Genomic DNA, 21,509 nt, shown 5'->3' with positions numbered 1-21,509 from the left:
GGAGATGTATAAAAATCATAGGTGCTTTCTGCTTAAGAATTATCTTTCAGGGCGGCGCCTGTGGCTCAGTCGGTAAGGCGCCAGCCCCATATACCGAGGGTGGCGGGTTCAAACCCGGCCCCGGCCAAACTGCAACCAAAAAAATAGCCGGGCGTTGTGGTGGGCGCCTGTAGTCCCAGCTACTCGGGAGGCTGAGGCAAGAGAATCGCTTAAGCCCAGGAGTTGGAGGTTGCTGTGAGCCGTGTGACGCCACGGCACTCTACCGAGGGCCATAAAAAGTGAGACTCTGTCTCTACAAAAAAAGAAAAAAAAAAATAATAATAATAATAATAAAAAAAAAAAAGAATTATCTTTCATTTCAGTGTAGATAATCTCAAGGAGATAGTAGAAAGAATGTAATCTAATTGAACTCATAATTCACACAAATGCTTATACAAATATCTACTTAAACAGCTCTGGAATCCAATGAGTTTGTGTACTGGAATAAGGTCTGTCTTTGTTTTCTAACTTATTGAATATACTCTGTATACATACACTTTCCTTATTGCCCTGTTCCCACCTCCAGGGGTAATCACTGTCTCTACTTGTAACTGCATGGATTGGTTTTGCCTTTGTATTTTATATAAATGGAATCATATAGTATGATTTCTTGGGGGTCTGGCTTCTTTTGCTTAATGTTAAGTTTATGAGATTTGTGCATACTTTTGCTACATAGTATTCTCTTGTAAGAATATAGCATTTATCAATTCTACTGTTGACGGAAATTTGATTTATTTCCAGTTTTTGGCTGTCATGAAAAGTGCTATTTAGGAACATCTTTGTAGGTATCTTTTAGTGAACATATGTATGTATTTCTGTGGATATTTACTAAAGAGTATAATTGTTGGTTCAGAGGATATGCATATGCTCATCTTCAGTAGATTCTGCTAAACATTTTCTAAAGTGGCTGTACCAATTTATACTCCCACCAGCAGAATGTGAGTGTTCCTATTGCTCTATACCCTCACCAACAGTTAGCATTTTTTTACTTTTAGCTGTTCTGGTGGGTATGCTATGGTATTGTAAGTACATATACATGCATATCTACACTTTGGAAGTTGAGGAAATATCACAAGGAAAAACACCAGGTGGAGGTTGAAGAGATTGTGTCTATTGGGGGTTTACTTTTAGAAAAGTATTACAAGATTTGCAAATATTCAGAGTTCTGGCCTTTGGGTCAACTCCACAAACAATGTAGCTTTTTGAGGGGTTTCTTTTGCTTATATATAAATGGTATATTTATTTTTTCTGATTATAGGAATAAAATATTTATTTAATACTGAGTACATACTTGTGTCAGGCACCAAGCCATATGATATATAAAAATCATTGTGAAAATTTTGGAAAATAGCTAACAACAATGACAACAACAACAAAAATAGCAAGGCACTGTGGCAGGTGCCTATAGTCCCAGCAACTTAAGAGGCTGAGGCAAGAGAATCACATAAGCCCAAGAGCTGGAGGTTGCTGTGAGCTGTGACACCATGGCACTCTACCAAGGGCAACATAGTGAGACTCTGTCTCAAAAAAAAAAAAGAAAGAAAAGAAAATTTTGGAAAATAGAAAAAAATATATTAAGAAAATGATAATCACGGGCGGCACCTGTGACTCAAGGAGCAGGGCACTAGCCCCATATACTGGGGTGGCAGGTTCAAGCCCAGCCCTGGCTAAAACTGCAAAACAAAACCAAAAAAAGAACAGAAAAGAAAATGAAATTCACGCATAAACTCATTCATCCAGTCAATAATTTGTTTTATTTCCGTGTTATATATTACATACGTATATGTTTTTCTTTCATATGTAAGAATATCGAGCATACAGTTTTTTTGTTTGGTTTATTTTGCCTTTTTACCTTATACACATTTCCCTATATTATTATTTTTTTTTATTTTTATTTTTTTGTAGAGATGGAGTCTCACTGTACCGCCCTCGGGTAGAGTGCCGTGGCATCACACAGCTCACAGCAACCTCTAACTCTTGGGCTTACAAGATTCTCTTGCCTCAGCCTCCCAAGTAGCTGGGACTACAGGTGCCCGCCCACAATGCCCGGCTATTTTTTGTTGCAGTTTGGCCGGGGCCGGGTTTGAACCCGCCACCCTCAGTACATGGGGCCAGTGCCCTACTCACTGAGCCACAGGCGCCACCCTATTAAGAACTTTTTATAAATCTTTTTAATAGCTGGTTAATACTCACCATGTACTGTACCGTAATTCATTTGTAATTATTCTCCATCATTATTTAGAGTGTTTTCACATTTTAGCCATATAAAAAATATGATAGGGCGTGCGTTGTGTACTTGTAATCTTACCTACTCAGGAGGTTGAGGTGGGAGGAGGCTTGAGCCCAGGAATTCAAGACTATCACAGGCAATATAGCAAGAGTCCATCACACACACACACAAAAAAGTAACAACACAAATTATTGCCTGGACTTTATATTATTTTATTAGGTTAGTTTCATACGTAGGCAATGACCATGTCAAATGATATAATACTTTCAAAGTTCTTGAGCCACAGTGCCAAAATACTTTCTAGAAAAAAATACAGCAACTTATTAAGTTCACTATAGTGCCTGGGGACTACAGGCACCCACCACAAGATCCAGCTAATTTTTTCTATTTTTAGTGGTGGGGGTCTTGTTCTTGGTCAGGTTGGTCTCAAACTCCTGAGCTCAAGCTATTCACGTGCCTCCACCTCCCAAAGTGCTAGGGTTATAGGCGTGAGCTACCATGCCTGGCCAATCCACTACTTCTAAACATAAAGATTCCTTGAAAGCTTTTAGTTAGTTAGTTAGTTAGTTTATTTTCGAGACAGAGTCTCACGCTGTCACCCCAGCTAGAGTGCAGTGACATCATCATAGCTAACTGCAACTTCAAACTCCTGGGCAGCACCACACCCTGCTAGTATTTGGATTTTTTTTTTTATTTGGATGGGGACTCGTTCTTGCTCAGGGTAGTCTTCAACTCTTGACTTCAAGCAGTCTTCTCACTTCCACCTCCCAGAATGCTAGGATTATTGGTGTGAGCTACTGCACTGGCCTTTATTTATTTTTTAACAGCTGCAGTCTTGGTGGTTAGACTCTTACCTTGGGAATTTTAGGAGGGAGGAGTTAGAGAATGGCATCAGTTGTATGTCCTGTGGTTTTATTGTTGTTGTTATTTGTTTGTTTTTGTTTTAAATGTTAGACTTCCTATGCACCAGAAATGAGAAGGAAACCAATGATCACTTTATGCCAGGGCCTATACTAGGTCATACTAGCTCCTGCCAGATTACATCAGAAATTGGGGGAGGAGGAGAGAAAAAAGAAAAAATAAATAAAAGAAGTTGAGCCTAAGTTCTTTTCCAGCGACAGCATTGGAAACATTATTCTGACCCTGGCCTTTTGTTTGCCAGAGACTTTGGTTTTATTTTTGCATAAAAAATTTAGAGTGTGCTTCAGAACATCTTAGGCTTCTTTCAGAAACCCTTTGTGGCCCTGTTGTCTTTGAATTTACCTAACTCTTCTTAAATCTTAAGCTTACCTTACTTATTAATTATAGTAATAATATATATTCATATTTTAATACATAATATATTTTGGTTTTATTGCTGATGGATTAATTTTGTTTTTTCCATTTTTTCTTTTTCCTTCATAGTTACTTGAAAATTAGTTTCATACCACATGAGATTTCCATTCTGGTCTGTGCCCTTTCCTTGCTTCCTTCTCCTCATCTGGATGAAGTGGGGATATCACGAATTGAAGAAATTTTACCCCAGTGTCACCTAAATGACCTGAATTATTTTGCCACATCTATTTTAAGATGGATTCAGTATGATCATATGTATTCCAATAGTATTACTGTGAAACAACTGAAACTACTTAAAAAATTAAATCACTGTGGTCTTCAGAAACTACAACAAAGCAACAGTTTAAACCTATTATGGGAAGATCTTAGATTTTCCAAAGGAGAATGGCTTCTTGACTCACTTCTTGAAGAAACAATTGCTACGTTACAGCGTTTGATGGAAGGAATTAATTACAAAAATGTTACAGGGATCGCATCTTTTATTTCAAGAACTAACTACCTCAGTACTTTGCTACTTGATAGGATAGCCTCAGTGGTTGTTCAGCAGATTGAAAAGGTGAATTTTTAATGTCACACATTAGTTTGATATAGTTGTCAGCTTCTAGAAGCATAATTTTTATCCTAAGCACTTTGAGTACATGGATTAGAATTTAAACTTTAAAAACTGAATTCTGAAAATACCCCAAAAACTGAACTCTAACTTCTGATTGAGCAATTTTTTGTTTCTCCCCTTAAAGTCACTTTCTTCCCCCGACATTGCAGATCTGGGGAGATCAGTAGTCATCTTTACAATATTGTTAAGATCAGTAACCACAATTCTTTGAGGATTCTAGTTGTAGTAGTATAGTGGAGTATGAATGATTTTTGGTTTTCTGGTTTGTTTATTTGTTTGTTTTTTTGAGACAGAGTCTCAAGCTGTCGCCCTCAGTAGAGTGCCATGGCATTACAGCTCACAGCAACCTCAAACTCTTGGGCTTAAGCAATTCTCTTGCCTCAGCCTCCCAAGTAGCTGGAACTACAGGCACTCGCCACAGTGTCTGGCTATTTTTTGTTGTTGTTGTTGCAGTTGTCGTTGTTTTAGCTGGTCTGGGCTGGGTTCAAACCTTCCAGCCTTGGTGTATGTGGCCAGTGCGCTACACACTGAGCTCTGGATGCCACCCCTCCCTTTTTTTTTTGAGACAGAGTTTCACTTTGTCACCCTCAGTAGAATGCCATAAGGTCACAGCTCACAGCAACATTAAACTCTTGGCCTTAAGAGATTATTTTGCCTCAGTTTCCCAAGTAGGTGGGATTATAGGTGCCTCCCACATCACCTGGCTATTTTTAGAGATGGGAGTCTCACTGTAGCTTAGACTGGTCTCCAACTCATGAGCTCAAGCGATCCACCCGCCTCGGCCTCCCAGAGTGCTAGGATTACAGGTGTGAGCCACTGCGCCTGGCCTTTGTTTTTCCTTTTCTTTTCTTTTTTTTGAGACAGAGTCTCGCTCTGTTGCCCAAGCTAGAATGCAGAGGTATCATCATAGCTCACTGTAACCTCAAACCATTGTGCTTAAGCAATTATCCTGCCTCAACCTACTAAGGACAATAGCCACTTTAGCCAGTTAATTGTGCCCAGCCATCCTTTTTAAAAATCTTCTATATCCTTTGTTATTACTTATTTTTTTCTGCATTAACACTTTCGGAGTTACTAATAATTGGTGGTGGGGTTAAATGATTATAGCAGGGTAGAAAAATTAATAAGCAGAAATACATTTATTATTTAATGATGGGCATGTTAGAAAAAGACTTCACCTAAAATAATAATTAGGTTAAAATTTTGTTTTGTTTTACTGAAATTTAAATTATAATTTTTTTCTGTTTATACAGATCCATCCTTTTGCAATCTTTACTATTATTCTCCCATTCAGCATCTTGAACTATGATCCACCTCAAAGAGATGAATTTTTTGGAACTTGTATGCAACGCCTTAATTCTCACTTAGGTAGGTATTTTATTATGTAATACGTTGAGTGAATAAATCAGAGGATGCCTGTTGCTGCTGAGCTACCCTTGTTTAAAGGGTGATCACAATGGCTGTGAATCCTACACCTAAAATGTTTTGTGTTCATTTTCAAAACTTTTCTGTTAATATTATGAAAAATGTCAAACTTTGTATAAAATATTAAAAGAATTGAAAAGGAACACCCATATACTCACTGTGTAGATTAGTAATGTTAACATTTTATCATATTTGCCTTATCTTTTTGTCTCCTTTGCTCTTATTTTTTTCTGAACCATTTCAAGAAGCTGCTGGTATTGTGCCCCTTTACCCCTAAGTACTTTAGCATTTGTCTCCTAATAATGACATTTTTTCTATATCACCACAATACTGCTAGTACACCTAAGAAACTTAATAATAACCCCCTAATATCTAATATTTAGTTCATGTTTAAATCTTCCTAATTGTTCACTGAATATCTTTTGGAGTGCTTATTTTGGACCGAGGATTCAATCAATATTTACTCACTGTATTTGGTTGTTATTTCTTTAGTCTTTTATAGTCTGGAATATTTTTCTCCTTTTTCTTTGCATTGACTTTGAAAGGTTTTTGGTTTTTTCCTTTTTGGGACAGAGTCTTACTTTGTCACCCTCGGTAGAGTGCCATCGCATCATAGCTCATAGCAACCTCACACTCTTGGGCTCAAGCAATCCTCTTGCTTTATCCTCCTGAGTAGCTGGGACTACAGGTGCCTGCCACAACGCTCAGCTATTTTTAGAGGTGGTATCTTGCACTTGCTCAGGCTGATCTCGAACTCTCGAATGAGCTCAGGTGATCCACCTGTCTTGGCCTCCCAGAGTGCTAGGATTACAGGCATGAGCCACCTAACTCAGCCTTTTTGCTATCAAGGTTTTCAAATATGTAGAAAAATTGAAAGAACAATAGCATGTATAAGAAATATCTATATATTGTTGGGCAGCACCCGTAGCTCGGTGGGTAAGAGCACTGGCCACATACACTGAAACTGGTGGATTCGAACCTGGCCTGGGCCAGCTAAAACAATAATGACAACTGCAACAACAAAAAAATAGCTGAGCGCTGTGGCAGGCGCCTGTAGTCCCAGCTATTTGGGAGGCTGAGGCAAACTAATTGCTTAAGCCCAAGAGTTTGAGGTTGTGTGAGCTGTGGTGCCACGACATTCTACTGAGGGCACCATAGTGAGACTCTTGTCTCAAAAACAAAAAAGAAGAAATATCTATTTATTGTAGGTGCACACTCTAGTTTGAATAATGATTAACATTTGACACATTTATTCACTGTGTGTCCATAATTTCACAATTATAAGTGGTGCCACATTCTGGTTACTTTCCCAGTGAACTATAGATGCTTGATTATGTTCAGATTAAACATTTGCACAAAGATAACCCGTGTGTGATGTTGTGTGTATCTTATATTTAGGTCATATCCAAGGTCATATAATATGTGTTATTTCTATTGATTTTAATAGTCCTTTTTTAAAAAGTAAATGAATGTTTCGTAAGGGCCTTAATAGATGTTTATGAATTGTTTTAAGGTTTGTGCTCTCGTACTGGTTATTTTTCATCTCTCTCTTTTTTCTTTTTTTCATTTAAGACTAAAGTGCAGTAGTGAGGGTGGGAAAGAGTAGAACAGTGAGTTCAATCTGTAACTGACTTCAAGTGAGATAACTCACTGCCTTTGGGCCAGCCTATTTTTCATTTCTTAAAAAAGTCTTTAAGGCTGGGCAGCACCTGTGGCTCAGTGGTTAGGGCGCTGGCCTGATATACCAGGGTGGCAGGTTCAAACCCACCCCTGGCCAAACTGCAACAAAAAAATAGCCGGGCATTGTGGCAGGTGCCTATAGTCTCAGCTACTCGGGAGGCTGAGGCAGGAGAATCGCCTAAGCCCAGGAGTTGGAGGTTGCTGTGAGCTGTGTGATGCCATGGCACTCTACCGAGGGCGATAAAGTAAGACTCTGTCTCAAAAAAAAAAAAGTCTTTAAGACCATGGCAAGTGCTCACACCTATGTTCCTAGTACTCCAGGAGGCCAACAATGGAGGATCTTTTGAACTCAGGAGTTAAGGACCAGTCTAAACAAAAGCAAAACCTGGTCTTCATTCAAAATAGAAAAAATTAGCTAGGCATCATGGCAGGCACCTATAGGCCCAGTTACTTGGAAGGCTGAGGCAGGAGAATCATTTGAAGCCAGGAGTTTGAGATTTTTGTGATTGAAGCTAATGTCACTGCACTTTAGCCTGGGACAACAGAGTGAGACTCTGCTAAAAAAAAAAAAAAAAAAGGTCTTTAAATAGTGTTTCAGTATTAGAAAAAAGAATAGAAACAGTCCTTCCTACTGTTCACCTTAGCAGAAGCAGTATGTGAAGATAATAGAGGCAGTAAATTACTTTTCCTTTTTCTTTTTTATTCTTTATTTTGTTCCCTGAATTGTGTTTGTGACAGTTTTTCCTTCAAGGAGTCGAGCTTCATGGGACTTTCCTTCTCAGACTCACACTGCTTACTTACTGATAGGGAAGTATCAGAAAGGAAACACCTGGCTCAGTAGTTGTCGCCTTTCAGTCAGCATTCACAGTGTCCTTAGTGTCCTTCGAGGCACTAGAGGTAGGAGAAAAAGTATTAATAACAACAAAGAAACTACCATCATTGATTTACCTTCTGCTGGGGGGAGATTGGCATAAATAGTAAGCAAATCTCTAAGGTCAGATGGTGATGAGTACTCTCAAAAACAGTACAGCAGGGTAAGTGTGGAGGATGGTACATCGTGGGTGGTATGAGATGGGTGCTATGTTAGGTGAGGGATTTAGGGACTGCCTCTCTGAGGAGGTGCCATTTAACCATCGACTAAATGAAGTGGACGAGTGATCCATGGTGATAGATAGGGTTGAGGGTCCCAGGATAGAAGAAAGGCAAGTAAAGGGCCCTGAATTGAGAGCATATTTGGTTTCTTCTAGGAGTAGTGGATTCAGTATAGCAAGAGTGGAGGGGGACTGAGTTGGTAGTAGATGAGGTTAGAGAGACAGCCAGAGAGTAGTTTCTTCAGAGCTTGTTGCTATGCCTGTCCATCTACCAAGATACCTGTGGAAAGCTTCCACGTCCAGCGTTAAGATGTTAGGTTTTATGCTGGAGTCTGTTTGTATAGATCTCTGGTTAAACTGGTACAAAACCAGTGCATATACATTAATTGTATCAGTGTCATGTTTTGCTACCTTTCTGTGGGATCTACAGGCCAGTGCCCAACCATGTCTGATACTACTATGTTGCAGCCCACAAATGGGGCTGTGATACATACGTGTGTACATGTATGGATGTATGCGTGTGTGGCATCCATTTACACCCCTTCTTTTGACACAACTATATATAGAAAGATGAGACTTGAAATTGAGACCTAGAATTTGTTCTCCTGGTTTTTCAGTCATATCAACAATGAGAAGGAAATGAAAGTACGCCTTTTCTCATATTCTACAAACAGAGGCTTAGAAATTAGACTGTTTTTTTTTTTGTTTGTTTGTTTTTTGTTTTTGACCCGGGCTGGGTTTGAACCCGCCACCTCTGGCATACGGGACCGGCGCCCTACTCCTTGAGCCACAGGCGCCACCCCTGTTTTTTTTTTTTTTGCAGTTTTTGGCCGGGGCTGGGTTTGAACCCGCCACCTACGGCATATGGGGCCGGCACCCTACTCCTTTGAGCCACAGGCACTGCCCAAAATTAGACTGATTTTTAAAAAAGGATATAAGAGAAGAAAGATTGAGAAGTATAGCTTTGATTTCTTTTTAAGACTTTAGAATGTTTGAAAAATTCTTAGAGGCCTTTATTATAAATAATTTTATTTTTAGTTTTTCTTTTTATAAGTAAAATTTTAAATAGCTAATGGAGTAATAATTTTCTCACCCCGGGGATCTGAGATTCCCAGAGAACAGCACAGTATAGTAGTCCAGACTCCATAGATGGACTTTCTATATTAAAGCCCACTCTTCACTTGGTTAACTCTGTGACTTCTCTGTGTTTCCTTAAGATCATTGTTAAAGCAGAGATAATTGTTCCTACTGTGTATGGAAATAAGGCTTAAATGAGTGAATTATGTTAAGTGTTTACTTAACACATTATGAGCATTATTATTTATCATCCTTTCCTTTTTACTTGTAGCACTGTCCTTTTGTTTTGAATTCTTCCTCTTCTCAAGGCAATTTTTAAAACTTTTTTTTTTTTTTTTTGGTAGAAACAGAGTCTCACTTTATGGTCCTCAGTAGAGTGCCGTGGCGTCACATAGCTCACAGTAACCTCCAACTCCTGGGCTTAGGTGATTCTCTTGCCTCAGCCTCCTGAGTACTAGGACCACAGGCGCCCGCCACAACGCTGGGCTATTTTTTTATTGCAGTTTGGCCGGGGCTGGGTTTGAACCCGCCACCCTCAGTATATGGGGCTGGCGCCTTACCTGCTAAGCCATAGGCGCCACCCAAAACTTTTTATTAAAGTTTCATAACAACAGAAATGTTCATAAAACCTTAGTATTATAGCATAAATTTATACAAATTGAATCACCCAGGGAATTAATACCCAGATCAACAAACAGAATATTGCAATAATCTCCTCTTTTTGTCTCCCTTTCCTATTCCACCCCTGCCCAAAGGTAACCACTTAACTACTATCCTGACTTGTAACAGTACAGAGTAGATTTTTATTTTGTTAGAGACAGTCTCACTCTGGTGCCCCAGGCTAGAGTGCTATGGAGTTATAGCTCACAGCAACCTCAAGCCATCCTCTTGCTTCAGCCTCCCTAGTAGTGAGTAGTTGGGACTACAGGCATCTACCACAACATCTAGCCAATTTTTTATTTTCAGTAGAGAAAACAGAAAAATTTCTCTCATTTGCTCAAGCTGGTCTCAAACTCCTGAGCTCAAGCAATCCTCCTGCCTCAGCCTTCCAGAGTGCTAAGATTACAGGTGTGAGCCACTGCATAGATCTCTATTCACCCTCTGAATAGAGATTTGCTTTGTTAAGGCTATACTGGTATGATTTTTTAAAAACCTGGGTTTACAACTTTAGTTTTCTTTTAGGTACACTGGATCCTCTAATGTTAGTGTTTCTTGGTTTCTCTTTGGCCACACTTGAATATTTTCCAGAAGATCTACTAAAGGCAATTTTTAACGTCAAATTCTTAGCTAGATTGGATTCCCAACTTGAAAGTATGTATCTACCTTTTAATGTGCTAAAATCTCTCTTGTATTTATATCCAATTCTACCTATACTGAAGCATTTAAGTGTTAATGACTTTTTCCTGTTTATAAAAGTATTCATGTTTATGTAGGAAATTTGGAAAACACATGAAAGTATAAAATAGAAAATAAAGAATTATCCCATAATCTTACCACTGAGTAAAATTACCACTTTTTAAGTTTTGGAATATTTCTTTTTGGTCTTTCTCCTAGTCTTCTGTGTATGTTTACATATCTATATTTTAAAATTAAAGTTTGAATTATTTGGGGCCGGGCGTAGTGGTTCACGCCTGTAAGCCTAGCACTCTGGGAAGCCAAGGCAGGTGGATTGCTTGAGCTCAGGAGTTCAAGACCAGCTTGAGCAAAGGAGAGACCCCATCTGTACTAAAAATAGAAAAACTGAGGCAAGAGGATTGCTTGAGCCCAAGTTGGAGGTTGCTGTGAGCTATGATGCCACGCATTCTACCCAGGGCAACAGCTTGAGATCACTGTGTCTCAAAAAAAAAAAAAATTTTTTTTTTAAATTATTTATGTATTCTTTTTTTTTTGAGACAGAGTCTCACTTTGTCACCCTAGGTAGAGTGCTGTGGCATCACAGCTCATAGCAATCTCAAACTCTTGGACTTAAGTGATTCTCTTGCCTCAGCCTCCCGAGTAGCTGGGACTAGAGGTGCCTGCCACAACACCGGGCTATTTTTATTTTTTGGTTGTAGTTGTCATTGTTTGGCAGGCCCGGGCTGGATTTGAACTCTCCAGCTCTGATATATGTGGCTGGCACCCTAGCCGTTGAGCTACAGGTGCCGAGCCTTTATATTCATTTTTATATGCTGATTTTTTTCTATCCGACTGTATTTTGAACAGTTTTCCTTGTCATTAGATATTTTTGATATCATGATTTTTTTTATTGGTTACATAATGTACTATTACATGAATATAATAAAATTTATTTGTTACCAGTTTCAATTCCTCATTATTATAGACAATGAATTATTATACATGAATCATTGTTTCATTGTTTCCTTAGGATAAATTCTTAAGTGTGGAATGTTGGATCAACAAAAATTTTTTATAGTATTTTTAAATGTAGTTTTAACATTCATTAGTGAAAACAACATAAAGGTAGTCCTGATCATGCCATTGAGTGTAATAATTTAAAGATATAAAGTATTTGTGTGCAAATGAAATGATTTTGTAGTATGAAAATAAAAGCATCTACCAATAAGTGTAAAAAAATGAGTGGTATTTGCTAGGTCTCAGCTATCAAGTACATTATTTTATTAATTTCAGTTTTATCTTCATCTCTGCATAAGAGGGTCCAGTTTCGTCTTATGGAGTTAAATAGAGCAGTCTGCTTGGAATGCCCTGAGTTTCAGATTCCATGGTTTCATGACCGCTTCTGTCAACAATATAATAAAGGTTTGAATTTTCTTTTGGTCAGATAGCAAAGTTTAATTCTAAGGTAATTATTAAGTAACACATTCTTGTTAAACCTAAATATGACATCAGCATTTCCAAAAGGGCTATGACCTGTTTTATTTTTTAGGTGAGATTTGTGATATAAAAGTTTTTAATATTTGAGACATTAAACCTCTTTCAGTTGAGAGGAAGCAGCTTGTCCTATATTGGATTTAGTGTCATTACATACAGCATTACATTGAAGCTCTTATTGAAAGTATTGATCTTTATTTTTCAGTTTGTAGAATTAGGATGATTTTCATTCAAAAACTGATTAACCTAAGTGTCTAATTATTTTTATTTTTATGAAGATATTGGCAGCATGAATGGAGCACAACAGCAGATTTATAAAATGATAGCAGAGGTCCTAGGAGGAATCAATTGCGTAAAAGCCTCGGTTCTTGCTCCTTATTACCACACAGTAGGTAAGTTATAAGAAGGTTATTAGCTACTTTCAGAAGACCAAACTAATTTGAATAATTTCACCAGTTGGAATTTTAAAAAGTTTTTGGAACTTTTTTCAACTTGTTATCATGAAAATGTACATAAAGACAAAAGTTGAAAGAACAATGCAATGACTCCTCAAATTTCCAAGTTCCCATAGTTCAGCTTTGATAACCAGGAGCATTTTGCTGTTCTTCAGAAATTTTTTTTAAAAAAAAGGTCTTTAGCTGGGCGTTGTGGCGGGCGCCTGTAGTCCCAGCTGCTCGGGAGGGTGAGGCAAGAGAATTGCCTAAGCCCAGGAGCTGGAGGTTGCTGTGAGCTGTGTGACGCCACGGCACTCTACCGGGAGCGATAAAGTGAGACCCTGTCTCTACCAAAAAAAAAAAAAAAGCTCTTTTACCATTCTATGTAATACCCAGATTCAGATTCACTGACACTTCTGGATCTTCAAAAGATTCTGTCCTCTCCACTCAGTGCACTAAAACTAAGGGAAATGACCTCTGATCTCTATTCTATTGTTTTAACTTCATCTAAAAAACTAAGTTGGATTATCAACGTGGACAAACATTTCCAGGGGTATTGTGTTTGATGCTAACCTAGCTTATGTTGACGGCAGTATAAAATTTTAAAAGATATTGCTAAATCATGGGCGGCGCCTGTGGCTCAGCGGGTAGGGCGCCGGTCCCATATGCCGGAGGTGGCGGGTTCAAACCCAGCCCTGGCCAAATTAAAAAAAAAAAAAAAAAAGAAAAGATATTGCTAAATCCAAGTGCTAGGCTTAAACAAAAGAGATAAAATTTTAAGAGAATTAACATGAACTTTCTAAATTTAGGTTTAAAAAAAAATCTGTGTACATACATACAGGATGTTTTAAAATGTTATAAGCTTGATATAAACTAATGATGTAAGTGGTTACCAAAAATCACATACTATTTTAAACTATATACACACACACACACACACACACACACACGTCTATACATGCACATACTTTTTTTTTTTTTTTTTGCAGTTTTTTGCCGGGGCTCGGTTTGAACCCGCCACCTCCAGCATATGGGGCCAGTGCCCTACTCCTTTGAGCCACAGGCGCCACCCCCCCACACACACACATTTTTTTGTTTGTTTTTTTGAGTCTGAGTCTCACTTTGTCACCCTGGGTAGAGCTGCTGTGGCATCATAGCTTACAGTATCCTAGCAACCTCAAACTCTTAGGCTCAAGCCATCCTCTTGCCTCAGCCTCCAGAGTAATTGGAACTATAGGCACCTGCCACAATGCCTGGCTAGTTTTTCTATTTTTAGTAGAGATGGGGGTCTCACTCTTGTTCAGTCTGCTCTTCAACTGCTGAGCTCTAGCATCCACCTGCCTCAGCCTCCCAGAGTGCCAGGATTGCTAGAAGCCACCAATGCCTTGCCCTTAAACTATATTGTTAATAGTAACAAGAAAATTGTGTTTATTCTTCAAACACATCTTAATATTGTATTATTATTTTTTTTTTTTGCACATTGCCCTTTATGAAAGACAGTGACAGATAGGGTCTAGAAACAAAGGAGGACAGATAGTGAAGGATTCCGTCTCATCATGTCTTAGAACTAGAGAGGACTAGGACTTCATGGATTTCAATTTTGAGCAAAGTCTCCTAAACCTTATTAGTTCATTTATCTGAAAAATGGGGATCATAATGCATTTTAATAGAATTAACTGAGATACTGCATGTAACACATTTAATGCTAAAGTGCTAAATAAATTGTATTGGTGGGGGGAAGCATGGGATATCTAGTCTGAAAAATTGAAGTCTTATGGGGTGCATAATTGTTGTAATATATTTGAAGGATTGTTAAGTGGAAGAAGAAATAGACATTTCTATCTCAGGGATTAAAAAAATGATAAAAATTGAAGCAGATTTTAACTCAGTACAGGGAGAATCATGGGCTGCTCTCTGAAGAAGTAATGTTGAGGCAGAAGCTAGAAAATCCAATGTTTGTGTATGTGTTTGTGTTTGTGACTTCTGCCCTACAGGAGGCTGAACTAAGTAATCATCAAAACTCTTATCTTGTGCTACTTTTGGCTATGAGTGACCAAAATCCACAAATAATAGGTATTTAAATTACAAGATCCTTCCACTTCATGGTCCTAGATGGCTGCTCCAGTTTTAGCCACTCATCTGCAGTCCAAGCAGAAGAAGGAGGGAGGGAAAAAAAGGGAGGATATATCCCTGTAAGCACAGTTTGCTAAAGTTGCATATACTATTTTTTTGTTTTGTTTTGTTTTTTTGGCCGGGGCTGGGTTTGAACCCACCACCTCCTGCATATGGGACCGGCGCCCTACTCCTTGAGCCACAGGCGCCGCCCCTGCATATACTATTTTTAATTATACTCCATAGGCACACTTGACTGGAAGTGAGTTTAGGAAATATGGGTTTTGGCTTTGTGTCTGTAGCACAGTGGTTACAGCGCCAGCCACATACACTGACGATGGTGGGTTCGAACCAGGCCGGGGCCAGCAAAACAACTGCAACAACGAAAAAGAATATATAGTTGGGCATTGTGGCAGGTGCCTGTAGTCCCGGCTACATGGCAGGGTAAGGCAAGAGAATTGCTTAGGCCCCAGAGTTTGAGGTTGCTGTGAGCTGTGATGCCAGGGAACTCTACCGAGGGCGACATAGTAAAACTCTGTCTCAGAAAAAAAAAAAAAAACAGAAGAAAATGTGGTTTTCATTTAGATTGTCTACATAACCAGCTAAGATTCAGAGGGGCTCTATTATTAAAAATGAAGAGAAGGGCGGCGCCTGTGGCTCAAGGAGTAGGGCGCTGGTCCCATATGTCCGAGGTGGCGGGGTCAAACCCAGCCCCGGCCAAAAAAAAAAAAATGAAGAAGAGAAGAGGCTCCGTGCCTGTGGCTCAAGCGGCTAAGGTGCCAACCACATACTTGAGCTGGTGGGTTCGAATCCAGCCCAGGCCCGCCAAACAACAATGACGGCTGCAACCAAAAAATAGCCTGGCGTTGTGGCGGGCGCCTATAGTTCCAGCTACCTGGGAGGCAGAGACAAGAGAATCACTTGAGCCAAGGAGTTAGAGATTGCTATGAGCTGTGATGACACAGCACTCTACCCAGGGTGATAGCTTGAGGCTCTGTCTGAAAAAAAAAAAAATGAAGGGAAGAATGGGTGTTGTGGGATAACTTGGCTAATATATCTTATCTTTTAAAAGACAGATACATTCCTGTTTATTGCAAAAGTAGTGCTCATAGGGGCGGCACCTGTGGCTCAACGGGTAGGGCGCCGGTCCCATATGCTGGAGGTGGCGGGTTCAAGCCCAGCCCCGGCCAAAAAAAAAAAAAAAAAAAAGTAGTGCTCATAGAAGTAAATGCACTAAAATATGAATATGAAAATGATCTGTAATCCTATCTCAGAAGGTTTTAAAACAATTTAAAATTATGGAGCACCAACTTTGTGTTAGGCACTATGGCTGGCTCTTCATTCCTTTTTTTTTTTCAGATAGAGTCTCACTATGTCACCGTCAGTGGAGTGCTGTGGCATCACAGTTCACAACAACCTCAAACTCTTGGGTTCAAGCAATTCTCTTGCCTCAGCCTCCCAAGTAGCTGGGACTAGAGGCAGCCGCCACACCGCCTGGCTATTTTTTTGGTTGTAGTTGTCATTGTTTGGCAGGCCCGGGCTGGGTTCAAACCTACCAGCTCCAGTGTAGGTGGCTGGTGTCTTAGCTGCTAAGCTACAGGCACCAAGTCTGACTCTTCATTCCCTGATATCTCATTTCATTCTTTCATTTTTTTTATGCTTCTTTCAAACTAAAAATAATACATATTCATTGTTGAAGATTTACATAATACAGAAAAATGAAAAAGGAGAAAAATTGCTCAGAATATGTTCCAAAGTCACACATGTAATTAGTACTTAAACTAGAACTACTGTGGCTCATGCCTGTAATTCCAGCACTTGGGGAGGACAACGTAGGAAGACCACTTGAAGCCAAGAGTTCAAGACCAATATGGGCAGCACAGCAACACTCCATCTTTACAAAAAATTTTAAAAATCAGCTGGGCATATTGCTGGGCGCAGTGGCTCACGCCTGTAATCCCAGCATTTGGGAGGCCAAGGCGGTGAATTGCCTGAGCTCACGGGTTCGAGAACAGCCTGAGCCAGAGTGAGACCTCGTCTCTAAAAATAACTGGGCATTGTGGTGAGTGCCTGTAGTTCCAGCTACTCAGGAGGCTGAGGCAAGAGGATTGCTTGAGCCCAAGAATTTGAGGTTGCTGTGAGCTATGACACCACGACACGCTGCGGAGGGCAAGAAAGTGAGACTTTGTCTCAAAAAAAAGAGAAATTAGCTGGGCATAGTGTCATATTCCTGTAATTCTAGCTACTCAAGAGGCTGAGGCAGAAGGATCACCTGAGCTCAGAAGTTCAGGGTTGCAATGAGCTATGATCATGCTACTGTATTCTACCCAGGGTGACAGAGCGAGACCCTTTCTCTTAAAAAAAAAAAAACCCCAGGCTCAATGCCCATAGCACAGTGGTTATAGCACCAGCCACATGCACCGAGGCTGGCAGGTTCGAACCCAGCCCAGTCAGCTAAACAACAAAGACAACTGCAACAATAACAACAAAAAGCCAGGCGTTGTGGGCAGGGCCCTGTGGTCCCAGCTACTTGGGAGACTGAGGCAAGCGAATCGCTTGAGTGCAAGAGTTTGAGATTGCTGTGAGCCGTGATGCCACAGAACTCTACCAAGGGCAACATAATGAGACTCTGTCTCAAAAAAAATAAAAAATTCAGCTGGTGGGTTCGAATCCAGTCCGGGCCTGCCAAGCAACAATGACAACTACAACCAAAAAATAGCCGGGCATTGTGGTGGGTGCCTGTGGTCCCAGCTACTTAGGAGGCTGAGGCAAGAGAATCATTTAAGCCCAAGAGTTGGAGGTTGCTGTGAGTTATGATGCCACGGCACTCTACCCAGGGTGACAGCTTGAGACTGTCTCAAAAAAAAAAAAAAAATCCCAAACAGCAACTAGAATTATTACGTCTCAAGCCTATTGTATTTCCAATTCATATTTGTAAATCCTATTGTCAAGAGGTTTATTTTTATGTGAAAATATATGTAAATCATTGAAAATAAGATTTAATTGGTATATTTGTACATAAGGCTTTGGTATAGTTAAAATAATATATAATATGCTTAAGAACTATGGATCAGAAGTATTGCTTAAGGTATTAAAGACACACTTTAAAATATTATGTAAAATGTGTTTAGCACAGAAAAACCAGGAAGGGCAGATAGTGAAAAAACAATTACCTATGATATAGTCACTGTTAACTATTGGTGTCTGTTTTCCTGACTTTTTAAAATCCAGAAATTGCTTATTCTGTGGTGTTTATGTCTTAGTCCTTACCTATTGCTGTAACAAAATGCCTAATACCAAGTAATTTATAAACAACAGAAATCTATTTCTTACAGTTTTTGGATGCTAGGAAGTCCAAGATCAAGTTGCCAACAGGTTGCTGTCTGGTGAGGGGGCTGGTGTCTGTTTCCAAGATGGCACCTGAATGCTGTGTCCTACGTGGCAGAGGGATAGTAGAGCAAAAAAGAGTGCGCCCATCAATCTCTTTTATGTATTTATTTATTTATTATTGAGACAGAGCCTCAAGCTGTCGCCCTGGGTAGAGTACGTGGCATCACAGCTCACAGCAACCTCCAACTCCTGGGAGGAGTTAAGCAATTCTCTTGCCTCAGCCTCATAAGTAGCTGGGACTACAGGTGCCCGCCACACGCCTGGCAATTTTTTGGTTGTAGTTGTCATTGTTGTTTGGCAGGCCCAGGCTGGATTCAAACCCGCCAGTTCTGGTGTATGTGGCTGGCGTCTTAGCTGCTTGAGCTACAGGCACTGAGCCATCTTCAATATCTTTTTTTTTTTTTTTTTTTTTGTAGAGACAGAGTCTCACTGTACCGCCCTCGGTAGAGTGCCGTGGCGTCACACGGCTCACAGCAACCTCTAACTCTTGGGCTTACGCGATTCTCTTGCCTCAGCCTCCCGAGCAGCTGGGACTACAGGCGCCCGCCACAACGCCCGGCTATTTTTTTTTTTTTTTGGTTGCAGTTTGGCCGGGGCTGGGTTTGAACCCGCCACCCTCGGCATATGGGGCCGGCACCCCACTCACCGAGCCACAGGCGCCGCCCTTCAATATCTTTTATAAAGTCACTGATCGCACTAAGCGAGGGCATTTGACTTAATCTCCTTCTAAAGGCCCCATCTTTTCATACTGACACATTGGGGATTAAATTTTAATGGGAACTTTGGAGGACATATTCAGATTATAGTAGTTTATAATTTTATATGCTGTGAATATTTTTCTGTGCAACAGATATATACAGGGGTTTAAAAATGTATTATTATTATTTTTGAAAAAGTCTTACTATGTCATCCTCGGTGGAGTGCTGTGGCATCACAGCTCACAGCAACCTCAAACTCTTGGCCTTAAGCAATTCTCTTGCCTCAGCCTCCCAAGTAGCTGGGACTACTGGTGCCCTCCACAATGCCTGGATTTTTTTTTGTTGCACTTGCCATTGTTTGGCCCGGGCTGGGTTCAAACCCGCCAGCCTTGGTGCATGTGGCCAGTGCCGTAACCACTGAACTATGGGCCCCAAGCCCCACAGGGTCTTTTTAAATGACTGTACATGTAATTTAATGAGTATGCTATGATTTAGTTAATCTGTAAGATTCTTTGCTGGTATGTGCATCTGTCAAAGAATTTTATTTCATTTAACAATAACAATAATGGATACGCTTACATATTGCTAATTATGTGTTAGACGCTATCTTTTTTTTTTTTAAAGACAGAGTCTCACTTTGTTGCCCTTGATAGAATGTTGTGGCGTCACAGCTCACAGCAACCTCCAGCTCTTGGGTTTAGGCGATTCTCTTGCCTCAGCCTCCTGAGTAGTTGGGAGTACAGGAGCCCACCACAATACCTGGCTATTTTTTGTTGTTGCAGTTTGTCCGGGGCCGGGTTTGAACCCGCCACCCTCGTTATATGGGGCCAGCGCCCTACTCACTGAGCCACAGGAGCTGCCCTAGACACTGTCTTAAGTGCTTTATCTATGTATGTATTTTTTATATCCCTCAATTATTCTATTTTAAAGATGAGAAACTGAGGCCCAGGAACATTATTGTTATCATCTTTTTTTTTTTGTAGAGACTGAGTCTCACTGTACCGCCCTCAGGTAGAGTGCCGTGGCGTCACACGGCTCACAGCAACCTCTTAACTCTTGGGCTTACGTGATTCTCTTGCCTCAGCCTCCCGAGCAGCTGGGACTACAGGCGCCCGCCACAACGCCCGGCTATTTTTTGGTTGCAGTTTGGCAAACCCGGGGCTGGGTTTGAACCCGCCACCCTTGGCATATGGGGCTGGCGCCCTACTCACTGAGCCACAGGCGCTGCCCCATCTTTTTTTTTTTTTAAGAGATGCGGTCTCACTCTGTCAGCCAGGCCAGAGTGCATTGGTGCAGTCAGTTCATGTAACCTGGAACTTGTGGGCTTAACCCTGCCTCTGTCTCCCAAGTAACTAGAACTAATACCGGTGCATACCACCACACTTGGCTAATCTTTTTTAGAGGTGGGGTCTTGCTTTTTGTCCACATTGGTCTTGAATTCCTGGCCTCAAGCAATCCTCCTGCCTTGGTTTTCCAAAATGCTTGGATAACAGGCATGAGCCACCAAGCTTGGCCAAAAACATTGATTGCCAAAGGGTATACTTTGTGTATACCTGGCAAATGACAGAGCCAGGATTTGACCTAAGTGTCTGGCTCCAGAATTTATTCTCTTTTTTTTTTTTTTTTTTTTTTTTGTAGAGACAGAGTCTCACTGTACCGCCCTTGGTAGAGTGCCGTGGCCTCACACAGCTCACAGCAACCTCTTAAGTCTTGGGCTTACGCGATTCTCTTGCCTCAGCCTCCCGAGCAGCTGGGACTACAGGCACCCGCCACAATGCCCGGCTATTTTTTGGTTGCAGTTTGGCCGGGGCTGGGTTTGAACCCGCCACCCTCGGTATATGGGGCCGGCGCCCTACTCACTGAGCCACAGGCGCCGCCCCAGAATTTATTCTCTTAATGAGAGAACTGAATATTTTATGTTTCATAATTAACTTGAAGATGGTTCAGTGCTCCAGTTCCTCTTAGTGGAAAAAGTAGATAATTAACTTACTCTTTCCTCCTTTTCATTCATTGTTTCTTTTTTCTTGGTTAAATACTTTTCTGATGGTTTTCATTATGGAAAAATTTCAAACATACAAAAGTAGAATAATATTATAAACCTTCGTCCAGAGTCAACAGTTAGCAACACCTACTCACTACAGTTTTACCTTATGCTTTTCAAGCAAATCACAGACAATAAAACATTTCAGATGTAAAAGATAAGGGTGACTTTAAGTGTAACAACAATACCATTATTATCACACCTACAGCCATTACCAGTAACTTCTTTTTTTTTTTTTTTTTTTGTAGAGACAGAGTCTCACTTTATGGCCCTCGGTAGAGTGCCGTGGCCTCACACAGCTCACAGCAACCTCCAACTCCTGGGCTTAAGCGATTCTCCTGCCTCAGCCTCCCAAGTAGCTGGGACTACAGGCGCCCACCACAACGCCCGGCTATTTTTTGGTTGCAGTTTGGCCGGGGCCGGGTCTAGAACCCGCCACCCTCGGCATATGGGGCCGGCGCCCCACCTACTGAGCCACAGGCGCCGCCACCAGTAACTTCTTAATACCATATAGC

At 40.6% G+C, this 21,509-nt stretch overlaps 1 protein-coding gene across 4 annotated transcripts in view; it reads left to right on the top strand.

Moving 5' to 3' along the window:
- FASTKD1 (FAST kinase domains 1) overlaps positions 1-21,509 on the top strand; it is a 62,072-nt gene that overhangs the window by 37,271 nt on the left and 3,292 nt on the right. For all 4 annotated transcript variants that reach the window (XM_053596265.1, XM_053596264.1, XM_053596266.1 and 1 more), the window contains exons 8-12: positions 3,674-4,160; positions 5,471-5,585; positions 10,673-10,801; positions 12,119-12,247; positions 12,598-12,711. In XM_053596265.1, coding sequence (XP_053452240.1) covers positions 3,674-4,160; positions 5,471-5,585; positions 10,673-10,801; positions 12,119-12,247; positions 12,598-12,711 — 974 coding nt within the window. The remainder of the gene's footprint in view (positions 1-3,673; positions 4,161-5,470; positions 5,586-10,672; positions 10,802-12,118; positions 12,248-12,597; positions 12,712-21,509) is intronic.

This window comes from Nycticebus coucang, chromosome 7 (assembly GCF_027406575.1).
Source record: "Nycticebus coucang isolate mNycCou1 chromosome 7, mNycCou1.pri, whole genome shotgun sequence".
Classification (NCBI taxonomy): Eukaryota; Metazoa; Chordata; class Mammalia; order Primates; family Lorisidae; genus Nycticebus; species Nycticebus coucang.
This window is presented reverse-complemented; position numbering and strand designations above follow the sequence as displayed.